General features: G+C 42.6%; 1 protein-coding gene across 5 annotated transcripts in view; it reads left to right on the top strand.

Moving 5' to 3' along the window:
• PLD1 (phospholipase D1) overlaps window positions 1-19,476 on the top strand; it is a 241,689-nt gene extending 222,213 nt beyond the window's left edge. For all 5 annotated transcript variants that reach the window (XM_033958771.1, XM_033958772.1, XM_033958770.1 and 2 more), the window contains 3 exons: window positions 8,683-8,836; window positions 11,677-11,791; window positions 17,742-19,476. In XM_033958771.1, the coding sequence (XP_033814662.1) occupies window positions 8,683-8,836; window positions 11,677-11,791; window positions 17,742-17,966 (494 nt within the window). In that variant the 3' untranslated portion in view covers window positions 17,967-19,476. The remainder of the gene's footprint in view (window positions 1-8,682; window positions 8,837-11,676; window positions 11,792-17,741) is intronic.
• Window positions 19,477-20,369: the final 893 nt, after the last annotated feature.

The raw sequence follows: 20,369 nt of genomic DNA, 5'->3' as shown, positions 1-20,369 counted from the left end.
AAGGGCAGAAAGAGGCTTCTTACACACTGGTACAGTGTTTGCTGTATCAATCAACACTACATTTTCCACATTCCGATCTACCACCTCCTGCATTAAGCACAGAACCTCCCCCCACAAATCCAATTTTGGACAGTCTAGCATATTTACAGCCGACACAATGAACGCAGTGACATGGAGACAGCTAGGAAAGCACAAGGTTGATAACGAGCTTCTCCCTAGAAATATTTCAACAGCTGACATTTCCAAAGTTAAAAAGAAAGTCTAATTTGCTGAGACAGCCCACTGTCTTTGGGAATGAAATATGAAATATCTAGGATCAGTTTCCAGATAAGGCCGGCAGGAGCTGACATTGCTGCTGAGGTGGCATGCGGAGCCTGCAAGAACAGGCTGGTACCAAGAATTTTTATTTTTATTTTTTTCCTTTTTCTACAAATCAGATTCTAAGTATAATGAATATCAAAGAAGCTGCTACTTCAGGGAAAGGACTTTGGTACGAGAACTTTGCCTACGTCAGGGGTGTCAGAGTCCCTCCTGGAGGGCCGCAATCCAGTCCGGTTGTCAGGATTTCCCCAATGAATATGCACGACATCTATTAGCATACAATGAAAAGCAGTGCATGCAAATAGATCTCATGCATACTCATTGGGGAAATCCTGAAAACCCGACTGGATTGCGGCCCTCGAGGAGGGACTTTGACACCCCTGGCCTACGTAGATGAAGGTGTAATGGGAGTTCTGTCAGGTGAATGATACAGACTTGAGGGCTCCGAGTTCAGCTAATTAGGATCAGATATACTCGCAGAGCGGCACCCCTTAAACTGAATGGCTCGGTCGCCATCTATTTGATTATTGCAGCAGAATTTGACAATGGAAAAACTAACTAACTTGCTAGTCATACACACAAGGAGTGACACTGGGTTGCACAGACTAGAGCAGGGCATGTTTAGCCACGCCTACCCTAGAGGAGATGATTTTCTAGAACCAGTCTGACCTTGTGTGCAACTTTCTTCAAATTAGTCCTTTATTTTCCAACCTCTTATTGTATCTATCTATGGTATGCAGTAGAGAATGACACGGTGTCAGTTACCCGCGGCCAGACATTGTATTGTAATCTGAATATTGTTGTTACTATTGTAATTGTCTATTGCTTGACTTATTCTTGCTGTACACCGCCTTAATAAGAACATAAGAATAGCCTTACTGGGTCAGACCAGTAGTCTATCGAGATCAGTAGCCCGTTCTCACGGTGGCCAATCCAGGTCACTAGTACCTGGCCAAAACCCAAAGAGTAGCAACATTCCAGCATCTCAAATAGCAAAATTCTGGAACCCAAATGAGAGCAACATTCCAGAGCTGAGATTGTGATGTCATAATGCCTCATTCCACAATGCCTCAGAGCCAACCTCATCAGTGATGTTACAATGGCTTCATTGTCCTACACTTGGTTCACTTAAGAACATAAGAATAGCCTTACTGGGTTAGACCAGTCTATCGAGATCAGTAGCCCGTTCTCACGGTGGCCAATCCAGGTCACTAGTACCTGGCCAAAACCCAAGGTGTAACAACATTCCATACAGAATCTCAAAGAATAGCGAGATTCTGGAATCCCAAATACCAGCACCATTCCATGCTACCGATCCAGGGCAAGCATTGGCTTCCCCCATGTCTTTCTCAATAACAGACTATGGACTTTTTCTCCAGGAACTTGTCCAAACCTTCCTTAAAACCAGTTACACCAGGGGTGTCAAAGTCCCTCCTCGAGGGCCGCAACCCAGTCGGGGTTTCAGGATGTCCCCAGTGAATATGCATGAGATCTATTAGCGTACAATGAAAGCAGTGCATGCAAATAGATCTCATGCATATTCATTGGGGAAATCCTGAAACCCCGACTGGATTGCGGCCCTCGAGGAGGGGCTTTGACACCTGTGAGTTACACTATCTGCTCTTACCACCACCTCTGGCAACGTGTCCCAGAGCTTAACTATTCTCCGAGTGAAAAAAAAAAATATTTCCTCCTATTGGTTTTAAAAGTATTTCCCTGCAGTTTCACCGAGGGTCCCGTAGTCTTGATTGAACTCCTTCAAAAAGGCAGTAAATAAATCCTAATAAACAAGCTAGTGTATAGCAAAATACGGTGCTTGGATTATTATGGAGGACAGAGTGTATTTAGAAAGTTTTAGGGCTTCTTTTACGATGCATTAGGGCCTTAACATGAGCTAAAATGCCGCCCAGGCAAGCCACAACCGCCTCCTCTTAAGCAGGTGGTAGTTTTTCGGCTAGCGTACGCTAATCCGGGGCGTGCGCTAAAAACACTAGCGCACCTTTTGTAAAAGGAGCCCTTAGTGTAAAGACCCCTTAATATCAAGATTTCACTTTAGGCTCAAAAACAAAACATTTCTGTGGAGGAAAAGACCTCGGAAGCTTTTCCCACACTGGATTATCAGCTTGTCGCTAGGCTTATCTGCTTCTACCATATGTCAAAAGCCTCAAGTTGTTTTTTTTTACTTTTTTTCTATTTTCATTCTTCCAAAGTGATTTTTGTGACAAAACTCATCTTAAAACCTGACAGGGCTGCCATTTCATTCTTAGGCTCCATCAGGAGTATATCTTCGTAGTTCTCAATAAATTACAAAAAAAAATAATTTAGATAGTCACACGTACAATCTTTATCTCAATATACATCATGATGGGACCTATTTACTAATGGTTTTATATCCCATCCTCCCAGGAGAGCTCAGAACGGGTTACATGTTGACATACATAAAGCCTGGTAAAATATAACATGACAAACATGGCGTGGTGTGTCCGAGCATTGCCTGGCAACCGTAAGATGGCAGCTTAGCATGGCAGACAGTCATATATACAAGCATAGCATGATAAACATAGTATTACAAACGTGGCAAACACAGCATGGCAAACATTGTATTAGACATAGGCCTCCTTTTACGAAATTGTGATAGTTTCTAGCGCAGGGAGCTACGCTGAATGGCCCGTGCTGCTCCCGACGCTCACTGAGTCCCTATGAGCTTCGGGAGCAGCGCGGGCCATTCAGTGGTACTCCCCCGCGCTAGAAACTGCTATCACAGTTTCGTAAAAGAGGGGGATAGTTTCAAGTTTAATAAAAGTTTGATATTGTCGCATTATCAAATAATTTCAATGCGATGTACAAAATTAAAATATAAGTAGTATGTGGCGAAGCAGTTTATTTTAGGGGGGGATAAAAGATCCAGCAAATGACACAGTTAATCATTTGAAATATTAGGGAAAAAGGGGAGAACTACAATAAGTTAAAAAAGAACAAAAAAAGGGAATAGGATAGGTCAAATTTAAAATTAGCGGTCTCGTAGCTTTTAGACATCGACTTTTTAAGTTTTCCTTCAAATTTATCAAGGTTCGCTTCCTCTCTTACATGTATTGGCAAGGAGTTCCACGTTTGAGGGCCTGTTACATCTCCATTGGTATTTATGATTTTCAGGGAGGGAACTGATAGATGTTTCTCTTCTGATCTCAGTGTTCTCGCGGGCACATAAGGAATGATTATTCTTTCGAGGAGCAGAGCTAGGTTTTGACCATGTTAACTTTAAAGGTTATTAAAGCTATTTTATAAGTAATTCTACGATTTATGGGTAGCCAGTGAGTATTCTTTAAGAGTGGTGTAACGTGGTGAAGTCAGTCAATTTGTACCTTTGCTTAATCTTTTGTAAACCGCATAGAACTTCGCGGTATTGCGGTATATAAGCTGTTATTATTATTATTATTATTTTTTTTTTTTTTTTTTTTTTTGCTGGTGATGATTTTTATTGTAGTATTCTGTATAATTTGATAATACAGTACTCCCCCAAAATTCACGGGGGTTACTTTCCAAGAATCCCCGTGAATCTCAAAAAGCCGCACATATGTTTTTTTAGGCAGGGGAGACAGGAGAGGGCAGCTCCTGATTGGTGAGGCCCGACTTTAGTACAAGAAGAGGCGGTTGGAGCATACAGCAAGTGATTTCCTTCACAAGCCCGCACTCCAGTTGCCCTCTCCTGCCCAGTTGGAAAATACCGCAAATGACCGGGACCACGAACCACCGACCGCAGATTTGTGGGGGAGTACTGTATATGTTTTCACTTTGAATTTCACTCCATACAGGTAGTCTCCAAACTTGTCCACTTCTGCCCATTTGAGAGTTAGAAACTCTAACTTGTGTGCTGGATAGTTTCTTTCAGTCTTTGATAAACTCCGACTTGCATATGCCACTGGCCTTAGTCCATCAGCGTGTGTCTGATACACTTCTCCCAACCCTTCCAGACAAGCATCTGTATGCAGTTCATAGGGCTTGCCTTGGTCAGCGAATGCAAGCACTGGAGCATTACTCAGTCTATGATGCCCCTAAATGCATTCTCACACTCAGGAGTCCATCGGGCACTATACTTTATAATACTTCCCTTTGTCACTTGTTTTCTGCTTCTGCTGATGTCAGATAAACACCATATGGCCTCTCCCAGGGCTATTCAATTATGGTCCTCAAGGTCCATAGGCAGGCCAGGTCTTCAAGAAATCCATAATGAATATGCATGAGAGAGATTTGCATACAAAGGAGGCAGTGCAGGCAAATTTCTTCCATGCATTCATGATGGAAATTTGGAAAATCCGGCCTGCATGTTGATCTCAAGGATCAGAATTGAGTAGCCCTGGCCTATCCAGTTTGTCCATCCATACCATCTACCATTCCTTCTTTTTTCTTAGAGATCCTAAATTCTTGTTCCACACTTTCATGAATTGAGAGTGTCTTGGTCTCCACCATCCTCCACCAGCAAGCAGTTCGGTGCGTCTGTCCCTCTTTCCTTGAAGAAGTCTTTCCTCATTCTATCTCCTTTCACCTTCTTCCTACCCTAGGGTTGCCAGATTTCCTCTATTTAAAAAAAGAGGACACCTGATCCTGGCCCATTCCGCTCTCCACCCCGCCCTCACACGAACCTCCCAGAGATCGGGGCCGTCTCTGGAGGGCATCTGCACATGCATGGACGTTTGACGCGATGACATCACGCATATGTGTATGATGTCATGGTGTCAACATCCATGCATGCACAGATGCCCTCCAGCCCCAGCCCTGAGGTTAGGTCTTCCAAAACCCAGACAAACTGCTGGATTTTGGAAATCCCTTCAGGCACATGTCTGAGTTTTCCCAGATGTCTTGTGACCCTATCCTACACTCCTCATTCCTGGCAGTGCTTCCTTTCAGTTCAGTCGCCTCCTGTGCAATTATGCCACGGAGGTATTTACATGTCTGTCATATCTCCACTTTGGCGACTTTCTTTCAAAGTAGACCTATTGAGATTGAGATTTTCTCCATATACCATGCGTCAAAGACCACTAACCATTTTAGTAGCTGCCCTCTAGCGGTGTTAGCATGCATTAATACAGCACTAGTCCAGTATGTTTTTCTTTTTCCATCCTAAATACTATTAATGAATCATAGCTCTGATTAAACAATAAATGTTACTTAATTAATATCCTTGTTTAAATGTGAAGTGCTCAGACCTTATAACCAATGTTTTTAGTGATGTCACCAAAACGAGGTTAACAAGGGGACCATCATCGCCTTCAACGTCCCCAAACCACCTTTAGTATATCAACAAGACACTCAATGTGAATTGCTATTATATATAATATACTTATCTTCGCCAGGTGGTTGTTGGTAATGTTGAACCTCGTTGATAAAGTGTAAGAACTGTGTTATGTGGGCTTTAAAACATATCCACTCTGTGTTTATCTCTACTTATGGTCCCTGTCTCCCCGACCCAGGTTTCGTTTCTTCGTCAGGGAGGGACATAGATGCTAAACGAAATAAATAAAAACAATATTATATTAACTCAACTATTATTAACAAAGGTCTAAATTAGTTATCATGTAGTTATATCCATTGAATCGTGAACTAATTATCAGTATACTCAATAAATCTACATACCTAATAACGGCTCACTAGAACTGGACGTGACCAAAGTAATGGGAAGACTAGAGCCCTGAACCCCGGACGATAAATTTATATGGAGAAGAACCGGAAAGGGTATGCTCGACTAAACCGGATATGAGATCAAGCAGAAAATTGGCATGACAGTACTCTATTATATTAGTGACCATTCGATCTCAGAATTTAATCCTTCTGGGGTAAGGGTATGCCAATTATATATAAAACGTTGTTCTTTTTGAATTAATAATTTGGAAAGATCTCCTTCAAAATGTTTTATGTGAATCAATACTGTGTAACGTCACCATTTGCCACCTCCTACAGGCCTCTTATGTGGGAAGTGCCACCCTACTAAACTCTGCTGGCTATAAATGTTTCCTTCCATCAGCTTTACTGTAACCTCTGATCAAGGGGGACTCATGTGGTCTCCAAAATCCATACACTGAATAATCTTTTTTTTGTTTTCCGTGATCCACAGCGTGCAAACATTCCAGTTTTCAGCAGGATCAGTACGATGTGAGCATAATATTGTAGCTTGTCCTGGCTCAGACTGTTTTTTGGGTTGGCTGGGATGCTGCAGAAGCAATGTTCACAGTCCCTGGAGGGGATAGAGTCATGGTCACCTGGCAAGTGTGATACCTAGATGTTGGATTTGGACTTGGAGCGCATGGTGGCAAGTTTCTAGATACCTCCCTGCTGAGATATAAATTTAAAATTCTTTGTTTGACTTTTGTCTAGATACCTCCCAAGTTAGTCTTCCATAGTCCATAAATTGAGAACATGGAAGACTACTTTGATTTTTAAATTTAATATCGTCTGAACAGTTCCTTCTTAGTCTAATAAATTGAGAATATGGAAGACTATTTTTTAGCTTTCCTGGATGGTTACTTTCATACGCTAAAAAGGTATTCTTGTCTGTATCTGTAGAGAATACATCAGTGCTGAAGCTGTGCGCTTCTTGTTGAATTTCTAAATCTAAGAAATTAATCTTCTTCACAGAAAACGTCATAGTAAATTTTAGATTACTGTCACATGAATTAAGCCAATTTAAAAAGGTTGACAACATTCTTTCAGGACCTTTCCATAACATAATTATGTCATCAATGTATCTACTAAGCACAACTGGGTAAATGAATAAACTGGATATTGTTCCAAAGAAAGTATAACAACAAAAACAAAAAAGGAACAAAATATTAGAGTTATTGAAACTTAACTTGGATGGCGCTCAGAATCCAAAGGTGGAATAAGAAAGCTCAACATGGGGAAAAACCCCTATAGAGTTTCACAGACTCAATCATTGCACCATCTTGTTAGATAGAAGAAAGTGTTCAAAATAACTTCATGAATAATAAGTGTTTCTTAAATCTCCATATCGTGAAAATAATGTCCAAAGTCTTATAATTACAAAAATGGTGTAAACAAAAAGACTTAACTTGAATGTCTCTGCAGCGGTGATCCAGCGGGGTTCTGCAGAGACATTCAAGTTAAGTCTTTTTGTTTACACCATTTTTGTAATTATAAGACTTTGGACATTATTTTCACGATATGGAGATTTAAGAAACACTTATTATTCATGAAGTTATTTTGAACACTTTCTTCTATCTAACAAGATGGTGCAATGATTGAGTCTGTGAAAGTCTCTATAGGGGTTTTTCCCCATGTTGAGCTTTCTTATTCCACCTTTGGATTCTGAGCGCCATCCAAGTTAAGTTTCAATAACTCTAATATTTTGTTCCTTTTTTGTTTTTGTTGTTATCAATGTATCTACGCCATAAATAAATGTTGGAAAAAAGGGGAATTTATGATCCATTCTGACTCAGATTTTGACATAGAAATTGGCTATTGATGGGGCAAATGTAGCTCCCATTGCTACTCCATTTTTCTGAATATAGTAGCTATCTTGGTATAAAAAGTAATTCTCTTTCATTGCAATAGATGTTAATTGCATTAAAAATTCTGTGGGTATTTGATGTGGTCTTTCTCTTTTGTCTAAGGTACCTCCCTGCTGAGTTCTAAATTTAAAATTCTTTGTTTGACTTTTAAAGCTCTACATTACACTCCATCATGCTTGACTGCTGTAACGATTCCAAATACCCCAACACATACATTACAGTCGATTGACTCTCAGAGGCTGGTTCTGCCTTCTCCAAAAATGGCTCAGTATGAATCAAACTTGTAATTCTGCTTTTATCTTTTTTAGCTCCATCATTATGGAATGACCTTCCACAAATTGTTCGAAGTGATTTTTCATTTCCAAAATTTAAGTCTACGTTGAAAACTCAGTTTTTTTTAATTTGGCATTTAATCTGATGTAATTTTTTGACTTTGTCAGTGGACAGGAGAAGACCGCATTTAGGAGACCACAACAAAAAGATATCTTGCTTTTTTCTCTCTCTTTAATATTTAGATTAGGTCTTTCCTATTGGTAATGGTGTTCTTTTCTTATTTTAACTAATCGTATTGTGTTTCGTAAACCTCACTAATCCGTTGTAAATTGTGGGATACCAAATTTTAAACCATAGCTGCACTGGGAGATATACTATAGGGGAGAAAACCCCAGGACACCAGTCTTGATTTCTCTTGAGCTGGACCCCTAGAGGAACAGGAGAAAAAGGTTGGGTCAAAAAAGGTAGCCTTTCCTATTTGTCATATCAAGTATTTACTAATCAGTTCTGCACAATAAAATATACCAGTTAAAAATATTAAGTTTGCCGTTTAATTCCTCCTTAGGTTCTGCTAACATCAATGACCGCAGCATGATGGGAAAGCGAGATAGTGAATTGGCGGTCATTGTGCAAGACACAGAAACAGTTCCGTCGGTGATGAATGGAGAGGAATATGCTGCTGGAAAATTTGCACAAGCACTGCGACTCCAGTGCTTCAGGTATTATTTCTGGATAAAAACAAAAGGAATTGACCCCAAAATATCCACAAAGAAGAAAATCCAGAGAAAACCAAAATAACTCTGTGGAGTGACGATGTTCCCAAATGGACTTTATTTGAAAGTATCAAAGTTCCAAAGGTACACTAAAATCATCCACATAAAATAATTTTTTTTTAAGTTTTTAAGTTTATTAGGATTTTATATACCGCCTATCAAGGTTTTCTAAGCGGTTTTACAATCAGGTACTCAAGCATTTTCCCTATCTGTCCCGGTGGGCTCACAACCTATCTAACGTACCTGGGACTATGGAGGATTAAGTGACTTGCCCAGGGTCACAAGGAGCAGCGCGGGATTTGAACCCACAACCCCAGGGTGCTGAGGCTGTAGCTTCAACCACCGCACCACACACTCCTGCACATAAAAGTAATGCAAGCAGTGTCTCACTTCTGGTTCACCACACAATTGTTTCCCACGTACTCACCTTTATAGGACCCCCAGGGACCCCTGAAGAAGACTTTTTGTCGAAACGTGGACCATGTTGGGACCTGTATCCCTAGCGGACTAGGTCCTTTAAGGCTCTTATGTGGATGATTTACTTTTATGTGGATGGAATTATTTTATGTGGATGATTTTAGTGTACCTTTGGAACTTTGATACTTTCAAATAAAGTCCATTTGGGAACATCGTCACTCCACAGAGTTTTTTTGATTATTTCTGGATAAACACTTCTGCGGGTAATTTTTGTTTTCAGGGAACATGTGCGCTAAGAAGGAGAGAGATGCTTTGGGAAATTCAGCCACCAAATCCCAGTTCGTATGGAAAAAGCCTTCCCATTTCTAGGTTGAGTTGGGTTCTCCCCACACAACGTTGGATGCACACTCGTGTTCATGGGGTACCTGAAGGAATATCTCGGATCAGATCCCTTCTTTTGTTACTCTTTAAAGAGAGGCTAGTAAGATCATACTGTGTAGCTATATATGTGCTGTCGTGCGTATGTATATTCTGCCCCCCCTTCACACACATAGAACTAGAATGACCTAGCTGCATGAACTTTGTGTGGAGATATGACCTTGAGAGGCCTTATGACGACTTTTCCATTTTTCAAATTTGAGTAGTCTTTTGGAAGGGGAGGCATAAACAGGGATCAAAGCTGACCATTTTCTAATAAGGAATGCATATAGTTCATGTATGTTTACCCCCCCTCCCCCCATCTGTCTTACAACTTTGGCACAGAGTTTCACCGAAAATAAGACCTACCCTGAAAATAAGCCCTAGCATGATTTTCAGGGTAGGTCTTAATATAAGCCCTACCCCTGAAAATAAGTCCTAGTCGCCAGTGGCAGCAGCGCTCCCCCGCGACCCTTCCATCTCTCACATCTTTCCAAATCCCCAACCGTGAGACCGAAATACAGTACCTTATAACAAACCCCATCATTGGCAGCACAGACCCCATTGTGGCTTTCTCACGCCCGGGCGTGACAAAGCCGCGATGGGGCCTTTGCTGCTGACGATGGGGTTTGTTATAAGGTACTGTATTTCAGTCTCGTGGTCGGGGTTCAGATGAAAGGGTCAGCAGGGGTGGGGGGATGGGAGGGATATAAAATGCAAGGGTTCTGCTAAACAAGGGATGGGAAGGAGGGAGGGAGGGATAGAAGCTGCAAGGTTTCTACTGCACAAGGGGAGGGATGGATATAGGCTGCAAGGGTTCTGCTGCACAGAGGGAGGGGGAAGGGATAGAAAAACACTGCACATGGGGATGGATGAGAGGGGAGGAAAGATGCTGCACATGTGGGGGAGAGAAAGGAAATAGGAAGAATTGGGGTGGAGGAGAGAAAGGGAGAGATAATCATTGTACATGAAAAAAAATCAGACCTTCCCGAGAATAAGACCTAACGCCTTTTTTGGGCCCTAAATTAATATAAGAGCTTGGTCATTGGGGTGGTGGCTAGGAGAAGGAGTGTTTTCAAAGTTGATGATTGATTTGAGGAGTAGACTAAATTTGATCCTTTTGAAAAAAACAACAACATATTGGGAGAGGTTGATCTGAGGCAGTCTTGGGCAGTGGTCTTCGCTAATTTTTAAGCAAGGGCCGTTTCAAGTCCAAGACTGAAGGAGAGCTGGCAAATATCTTCCTTCTTGGGGCCATGACACCAATAACGCTTCATAACATTCATTCCTAACAGTACACCTGGCCCTGGTCACACACACGGAACACAGATAAACCCGATGCAAATACAGGACTACAAAACAAAATCTTAAGATAACAGGGTTACTACATGGCTCCAGAAAAAAAGAGGATAGATTGAGACATCTGAGTTTTACTTCCATTGAAAGCAATGGAAGTGAAACCCAGATGTCTCACTCGGTCCTTCTTTTTCTGAAGCCATATGTTTTGTCTATGTTCATTACGTCTGTTCTCTCATGAACCGCCAAGAACTTTGGATTGTGCAGTATAAAAATGCGTAAGTAAATAAATGCAAGGTGACTGTTTGAATACCCAACTGGACTTGTGATTGCCGTCATTGAAGGGAAAAGGCATAAAGCCTTGGGGTTTTGGTGTTAACTTCACAAGGGCGTATAAGTTATTTGAACAGAGTAGGGAGCAGGGGCAGAGTTGGTGCCTCTCACTAATAAGCATCCTGGCTTTCACGTTGCAAAAAAATTCTCCCTGCAAGGACAGGGTGAAGGTTAACTGTCACCAAGCAGTGTATTCAGCAGTACTGAATTTGCAACGCCTTTTATTTTTCCCTTGTAGAAGCAAGAATTGTATTGGCGTCTCGTTGATACAAAGTCTCACTTGTTTGGCCTCTTGAGTCCGGTATTCTTCCCTTATTTTTCAGGGTAGTTCTCGGTTGTGCTTCTGACCTCTCCGACATCCAAGATCCTATTAGTGACAAATTCTTCAAGGAGGTCTGGGTAGCCACGGCAGCTCGCAATACCACAATTTTTGACAAGGTAAGAGTGGCTTAGTTTTTTTTAGTATCGAGTACCGTATTTTCACGCATATAACGCGTGCGTTATACACGATTTTTACAAACCGTGCATAACCGTGCGCGTTGTATGTGTGAGCGCGTTTTACAACTTTTTTTTTTCAATCCGATCCGGCATCCCCCCTGCGAACCGCCATCCTCCCGCCCCCCGCTCGTGTCACCCCCCTTCGGGTAAGATGTTTTGCGGTGCTGGGGGGGATGTAGGATCGCAGGGGAGGGGGGGGTGACGCGAGCGGGGGGGAGGATGCCGGTTCGCAGGGGGAATGCCGGATTCGAATGACAAAAAAAAATGCTCTCTCGGGTAAGCGAGCGAGGGGGAGGATGCCGGTTCGGAGTAGGCGGGAGGAGGTTTTAGCATGCGCGGTATACACGTGTGCACGCTATATTAAATTTTTTTACATAAATTTGTGTTCCCCGCGCGCTATACCCGTGTGCGCGTTTTACACGGGTGCGTGATATATGGGTGAAAATACGGTACTTCCACTAATCAAGAACAATTACAGTGAGTGAGCAGATCTGGTTATACAAGTAAAAGGCTATTTCTGTATTTTCTACACTGAATTCTTTTGATTTTTGCATTTGTAAAAAGTTCAGAAGCAAAACAAATTGACTAACAAGGCTATGCTTAGTTAGTAATCCACTTCATTCTCCGACTTAGGGGCACACCTAAAAGCAATGAAACATCCCTTGGGGGCTCCTAGATTCTTTTCCACATATATAGAGTAATGATGGAACAGGTCTTAATATAAACCCTACCCCCGAAAATAAGCCTAGTTGCCGGCGGCAGCAGCGATGCCCCGCGACCCTTCCATCTCTCCCACCCATCTGAACCCCAACCGCGAGACCAAAATACAGTACCTTTATAACAAACTGCATCGTCAGCAGCACAGGCCCCATTGTGGCTTTCTCACGCCTGCCCGTGCTTTCTCGTTTGCATTAAGGATCATCTTATTATTGGTTCTCTTCATGTCTTTCTCCTATTGTGGTGGACATTATCTGTCAAATATTGCATTAAGTTAATGTGCAATACCGTACTGCATTACAGATTAAGAGGATAACTTTATAACCAGATGCCATGGGAAAGTACCTACCTACATGCCTACCTAGTCAATATACATTATAAAGACAAGTAGGTGCTGAAATGTTCTCAGCCCAACCAAGAATGACGTGGATATGGTTCAATCAATGATCTGAAACAATGTCAAAACAGAGAATTTCGTTTCTGCAAATTGGCACTTCATGAAATAAGATAACACTCTTTTCAGCTACGGTGGCAAAATAACGCTCGGAATTTAGGAAGGTGGTTGGTTGGGTTGAGAACTTTTCAGCAACCCCTCATATGTAATAAAAGTGAGCCAGGTACAATCAAGCTAATGTGACATCACTGATGAGGTTGGCTCTCTTATTGGTGGAATGAAACATTATGACATCACAATCTCAGCTCTGGTTCCCAGATACTGAAACTCTTCACACTACGAGGGGATGCTGAAAAGTTCTCAGTCCAACCAAGAAGAGAATGATGGGGATACGGTTCAATCAATGATCTGAAACAATTTCAGAGAATTTTGTTTGCTGCAAATTGGCACTTAACAAAATAAGGTCAAACTCTTCAGCGACAGGGGTAAAATAACGCTCCGAATTTAGGAAAGTGGTTGGTTGGGTTGAGAACTTTTCAGCAACCCCTCATATGTAATAAAAGTGAGCCAGGTACAATCAAGCTAATGTGACATCATTGATGAGGTTGGCTCTCTTATTGGTGGAATGAAACATTATGACATCACAATCTCAGCTCTGGTTCCCAGATACTGAAACTCTTCACACTACGAGGGGGTGCTGAAAAGTCCAACCAAGAAGAATGATGTGGATACGGTTCAGTCAATGATCTGAAACAATTTCAGAGAATTTTGTTTGCTGCAAATTGGCACTTAACAAAATAAGGTCAAACTCTTCAGCGGCAGGGGTAAAATAACGCTCCGAATTTAGGAAGGTGGTTGGTTGGGTTGAGAACTTTTCAGCAACCCCTCATATGTAATAAAAGTAAGCCAGGTACAATCAAGCTAATGTGACATCATTGATGAGGTTGGCTCTCTTATTGGTGGAATGAAACATTATGACATCACAATCTCAGCTCTGGTTCCCAGATACTGAAACTCTTCACACTACGAGGGGGTGCTGAAAAGTCCAACCAAGAAGAGAATGATGTGGATACGGTTCAGTCAATGATCTGAAACAATTTCAGAGAATTTTGTTTGCTGCAAATTGGCACTTAACAAAATAAGGTCAAACTCTTCAGCGGCAGGGGTAAAATAACGCTCCGAATTTAGGAAGGTGGTTGGTTGGGTTGAGAACTTTACAGCAACCCCTCATATGTAATAAAAGTGAGCCAGGTACAATCAAGCTAATGTGACATCATTGATGAGGTTGGCTCTCTTATTGGTGGAATGAAACATTATGACATCACAATCTCAGCTCTGGTTCCCAGATACTGAAACTCTTCACACTACGAGGGGGTGCTGAAAAGTCCAACCAAGAAGAGAATGATGTGGATACGGTTCAGTCAATGATCTGAAACAATTTCAGAGAATTTTGTTTGCTGCAAATTGGCACTTAACAAAATAAGGTCAAACTCTTCAGCGACAGTGGTGAATAACGCTCCGAATTTAGGAAGTTGGTTGGTTGGGCTGAGACCTTTTAAGCACCCACTCGTACAATATTTTGTAAAATACTTAGCATACCTGGTAGAGGATGTGCCCATTCAGGGCACTTAGATCAACAGAGCAGCATTTATTGACTATCCCTCCTCTAAAAGTAATAGGGACTAGGAGATATACTATTTTTTCGGTTATAGCACGCCAGCTCTGGAACAATGTACCAATGTACTTACGCATTGAATCCTCTTTAGAAAAATTTAAAAGTTCTTTAAAAAGTTTCTTGTATAAGGATGCATTTGCGATATAGATAGTATAACTTATCAATCATTACATCTCATGATCTAAAACTTAAATTTTAATTAGACCTACGCCTAGGTTGCAAACTTCTCTTCTTTCTTTTCTATGCTTATCTTTGCTCGTATATCTTTTCTTGTTACCTACCAGATGTGTTTTCCCTAAATGTTTCTTCACTTTCGTTAAAGATTGTAGTTCATCCCCCTCACCTGTACCAGTTATTTATTTGTACAGTGGTGCCTCACACAACGAACTTAATTCGTTCCAGGAGCAAGTTTGTTATGCGAAAAGTTCGTTATGTGAAACGCGTTTTCCCATAACAATACATGTTAAAAAAAATAATTCGTTCTGCAACATAAAATATGCTAAGATGACATAAAAAAAGATAAATTTGTCAAAATGGTGAAAATGGTGGTCTTGCTGAGGCCAAACTCTTTGACGAGGTCACACTGTTTGACCCCACATTCACTCCTTCTAATTATTTCCCGTTTCATTTCAACAGAAATCACCTTCCTGCTTTTTTTAGAAGCCATGATATATAAAAAATATTGAGTTTATCTTAAAAGGACGACTGTATACAGTGAGAGAGGGCAGTTAAGCGCAGTGACTAACGACTGCCTGCAGTGCCTGCGCGGAAGGATGCAATACATCGGCAGCTCGGGCGACTTCGTTGTGTGAAACGAAGTTCGTTGTGTGAAACGAAGTTCGTTGTGTGAAACGAAGTTCGTTGTGTGAATCAAGACATGAAGTTCGTTGTGTGCAGCGTTCGTTGTGCGAGGCGTTCGTTATGCGAGGCACCACTGTACTTATATATTATGGGGCTCATAATCAAAAGAGAAAAACGTCCAAAAACCGGCCTAAATCGGCACTTGGACGAACATTTCTCTAGAACGTCCAAGTGCCGATAATCAAACCGGGTTTTGGACTTATTTCGAAATGACTTAGGCCTTCATAGAGCCGCTCAACGTCCAAAGTTAAACGGGGCGTTTCGGGAGGCGTATCGAGGGCAGGAGTTGGGCAGGACGTGGGCCGGCTTAGACTTAGTCATACAGCATGTATAACCGAAAGTTTAACAACAGAGCCTAGAGGAAATTTGGACGTTTTGACATCTAAAACATGGTCTAAGTCACTAAAACCCACCTAAACTCACCAGATAATCACTGAAAACACATAACACAGACCCCCACACACACTACCCCAGTGATCACTAACACCCCCCCCCAATAAAAATTTTAATCATAACTTGAAATTTCAGCCTCCAGACTATCATCACCTGGCTGCCTAGCATAGGAAAGCCTAGTCGTCCAGCCCAGAGGCAGCTTAAGTCATCTTGGGGGTGGGTTTGGGACCCATAGAGTGGAGGACCCATGCCCATAAGCTCCTGTAATCACTGCTTTGTTACTGAAACATGTGCATTCCCCTATACACCCCCAAAACCCTTTTGTACTGGCATATAAGTGGCTCCTGCATCCATAAGGGCTATAGAGGTGGTAGATAAGTGGGTCTAGGGGATTCTGAAGATGGTTTGGGGGGCTCACCGTGACCTATAAGGGAGCTGTAGTGAGGAGAAGCCATGGCACCCTGTTTGTGAAGTTCACAGCAGTGCCCTGTAAGGTACCCCACTATTTAGGTGCCCTGTCTGGGTGTTCTGTCAATCACTTTGCAGACCCCTCCCACGTCCAACAGGGCTTGTTCTAGATGTTTTTGACTTGGACGGACATTTGTACGAAAATGGACAATAAAGATAGACGTTTTAGATCAGATCTGCAGGACGTATAATTTGGACGATTTTCGAAAGTCAAAAGAAGTTGGACGCCTCTTTCGAAAATGTCACTTAGGCACTTTTTGACTTTGGACGACTTGCGAAATTGACATAAACGGACTTAGACGTCCCTTTTGATTATGCTCCTCTATGTATTTAGTTGTATAAAATTGTTTTGTTTTGTCCCCTATTTTTAAAATGTTATACGCATTGAAGTATTTGACATTGCGTGTGCAACAAACCTTAATAAATTTGAAACTTGTACCATTTCTTACTTCTTCTCTAGAGTAGGTATAAATGAAGGTGTACAATACACACATGCATGCAAATTAAGGTATTTCATAGTCTATGCACATGTTAATTCCTTTGTTAACTGCTTAATGCACTTTAGCAAAAGGGGCCTAAATCTTGCAACACTTCCACCTTTCATATTGTAACTTTGTAACCAGATTCATATATTTTACCAAGGCTGTCCTCTACTTGCATCTTCTTTCTCCCAACCCCAGGTCCAACTCTCTCTCTCTTCCCCTCCCCTCTCTATCCCCATGTCCAACTCTCTTAATTCCCTCCCTCAACCCTCACCCCCTGCACGGTCTGGCATCTCTCTCCTTCCTCCCCAAATCCACTACAGCTCGCTGCCTCTTCCCCCGCATCCACAAGTCTTCAGCCCTGCAGCTAGTGGCGGCCCTACTGAGGGACTTCCTGCACTGATCTCTCTCTCTCTGACCTGGCTCAACCCCTGCCGATGTACGAGGGGCATTCAATAATTTATGTACCTCAGTAGGAAGAAAAGTTTTAAACAAATTTTTGTTTTATTTTTCAATGTAGGCCCCTGATAGCGCCATACACTTCATCCACTTTTCCTGCAATGATTTTAACCCTTTGAAAAGAATTCTGTTTGACCTTCAAACCAGGATGTCGCAGCTTCCTCGACGTCTTCATCATTTGAAAACTGCTGCTGTCTATACCTATTGTATCATTCCTTCTACCAGAAACTCCTCAACCTTGAGAAGCCTTGTCTGTCCAAATTAGATTGTAAGCTCTTCCGAGCAGGCACCGTCTATTGAATATTAAATGTACAGCACTACGTATGCCTTTCAGCGCTATAGAAATTATAAATAGCAGTAATTACTATTAAGCTTCTGAAAGCAGAAATTGTGAATCTTTCTTTAGGCTAATTTTATACTACTTTTTCATTTTTGGATCAGATCTTCAGATGCCTTCCAAGTGATGAGGTCAGTAACCTATTCCAGCTGAAGGAGTTTATAACCAAACCAGGCTTGGCCACGGAGGACCCAGCTAAAGCAGCCGATGAGCTGCAGAGGATTCGAGGGTTCCTAGTACAATTACCTTTTTATTTCCTTTCTGAGGAAAACCTGCTTCCTTCTGTCGGAACAAAAGAATCGATTGTGCCCATGGAGACTTGGACCTAATGAGGATTTAAGCATCCGAGGATCCATTTTCCTTGTGCATCGGGACATACACAGTGGGGTGTCGTGAAGATTTCAGCCACGCCAGAGAGCATTATCTGCACCCAGCTAATATGCTTTTCTTTCCTCGAAGGGCTAAAGACAAAATCATTTTGCACTACCAAAAGAGATTGAAAGAAGAAAGTCATTAAAAATGACAGGTTGTTTACATTAAGCAGGCACGACCTAATGCATGTATATTATTACATGCATTAAGAAATTGAGCTTATGACTGAGATGCAGTTTATCAGTTCACAGTAAGTTCCTTGTGTGTCTTCAAGAACCATGGACAGCACCTATTTTCTGTGTAGATATGAATATACTTCCTGTTCTTGCAGACCAGATTGGCTGGTCCACACTAATGTAGGAAGTACACGCTCGCTGTAATTCTATATGGCACTCAAAATGTAACTCATAAACAAGCCAATTGGTGCCGATAATTGGGTGCTAATAATTCTCAGTGCTAATTGGCATTAATTAAGATTTGCGCACACATCTGTAGGCACCGAGATCTGAGCATCAATCCAAAAAGGAGACACTGCCATTGGAGGGGCATGAGTGGCTCAGAGTTCCAGGAATTTGCATGCGCAGTGTTATAGAATTCGGGGAGGGGGGGGGGATCTGCGCCTCGTTTAGACATACGAATTTACACCAGGTTTCAATTGGCGTAAATTCTTGGGTGCGCATCCCAATGCCACATACTGTTCTAGGAAAGGTTATCCAGCTCTGAGCGCTTTTTACAGAATAGCGCTTAATTCTGTTTACGACACCCAAAAATCAGCTCTTAAGTCCATTAGCCATAAGTGTTGAACTTAGGCCTCTTTTCATATGTAGGTTTTTAGTTACCTGTATTACTCTTTATGTGTATGTGTGGTCTTGGTTGTTATTGATTTGACATCCTAAAACCATTGTGGGTCGTGTTTTCACTATTACCCAGTTGGGGCAATGGAGACCTTCCAGTGTGTCTTTTAAGTAATATCGGAAGCTCGTTGTCTTGACCTATTCAACATGTCCTCTACTATAAATTAAATTTGTAAAGTAATGATAACATTTTATCTTTTTGACCAATGAAATTCTGCCCCAGATCTGGTTTACTTGGTAGTTCAAAGCGATGACTCACAAATGAGAAATTAATTAAACTGACATGACAGGTTTTAATTTTCTTCACTTGACAGAAGCCGCACTATGTCCAAGTCAGGTGCATATGTAAAGTCCAAAATCTCCTTATTTAATTTTTTTTTCTCCCCCCCTGTTTATTAGTCTGCTAGAATTCACAATTTTTAAGAAGGAAAAGAACCATGAAAGCAAATTTGCTTTCCAGTCCAGCTGTTCTCGTGATCTAAGCATCAGAGAATGCCACGGGGACAAATTTGGCTCCGTCCCGTCCCCGTGAGTTTTGTCACTGTCCCTGTCCCATTCCTGTAAGCTCTGCCTTAACTGCACAAGCCTCAAATACAGTGGTACCTCGGTTTACGAGTGCATCGGTTTGCGAGTGTTTTGCAAGACGAGCAAAACATTTGCAAAATCGGTGCCTCGGAAACCGAACATGGCTCGATTTACGAGCACCCCCCCCCCCCCCGCAATCCGGCACCCCCCCTGCCTCGAACCGGCACCCCCCCCCCCGCCACGATCCAACCCCCCGACATGATTGGGCACCCCCCCCCCCCGCCACGATCCGACCTCCCCGACACGATTGGGCACACCCCCGCCACGATCCGACCCCCCCGACACGATTGGGCACCCCCTGCCACGATCCGACCCCCCCCCCCCGACACAATTGGGCACCCCCCCCCCCCCCCGCCGCTTCTTACCCTCATCTGGGCACTCTTGAAAATCGGCCTTCTCCTCTGCTGGGCCTTGAGCATCTGAGCATGCTCAAGGCCTGCGAGCAACTCGCAGGCCTTGAGCATGCTCAGATGCTCAAGGCCCAGCAGAGGAGAAGGCCGATTTTCAAGAGTGCCCAGATGAGGGTAAGAAGCGGCGGGGGGGGGTGCCCAATTGTGTCGGGGGGATGTCGGATCAAGTTTTATTAGGATTTTATATACCGCCTATTAAGGTTATCTAAGCGGTTTTACAATCAGGTACTCAAGCATTTTCCCTATCTGTCCCGGTGGGCTCACAATCTATCTAACGTACCTGGGGCTATGGAGGATTAAGTGACTTGCCCAGGGTCACAAGGAGCAGCGCGGGGTTTGAACCCACCACCCCAGGGTGCTGAGGCTGTAGCTTCAACCACTTCGCCACACACTCCTGTGTCGGGGGGTGCCCAATAATGGTGGGGGGGGGGTCGGATCGTGGCGGGGGGGTGCCCAATCGTGTCGGGGGGAGTCGGATTGTGGCCGGAGGGGTGCCGGTTCGAGGCAGGGG

The sequence above is a fragment of the Geotrypetes seraphini genome, chromosome 9 (genome assembly GCF_902459505.1).
Source record: "Geotrypetes seraphini chromosome 9, aGeoSer1.1, whole genome shotgun sequence".
NCBI classification, from domain to species: Eukaryota; Metazoa; Chordata; class Amphibia; order Gymnophiona; family Dermophiidae; genus Geotrypetes; species Geotrypetes seraphini.
Note: the sequence above shows the minus strand (reverse complement) of the source record. Positions and strands in the feature narration are given on the sequence as shown.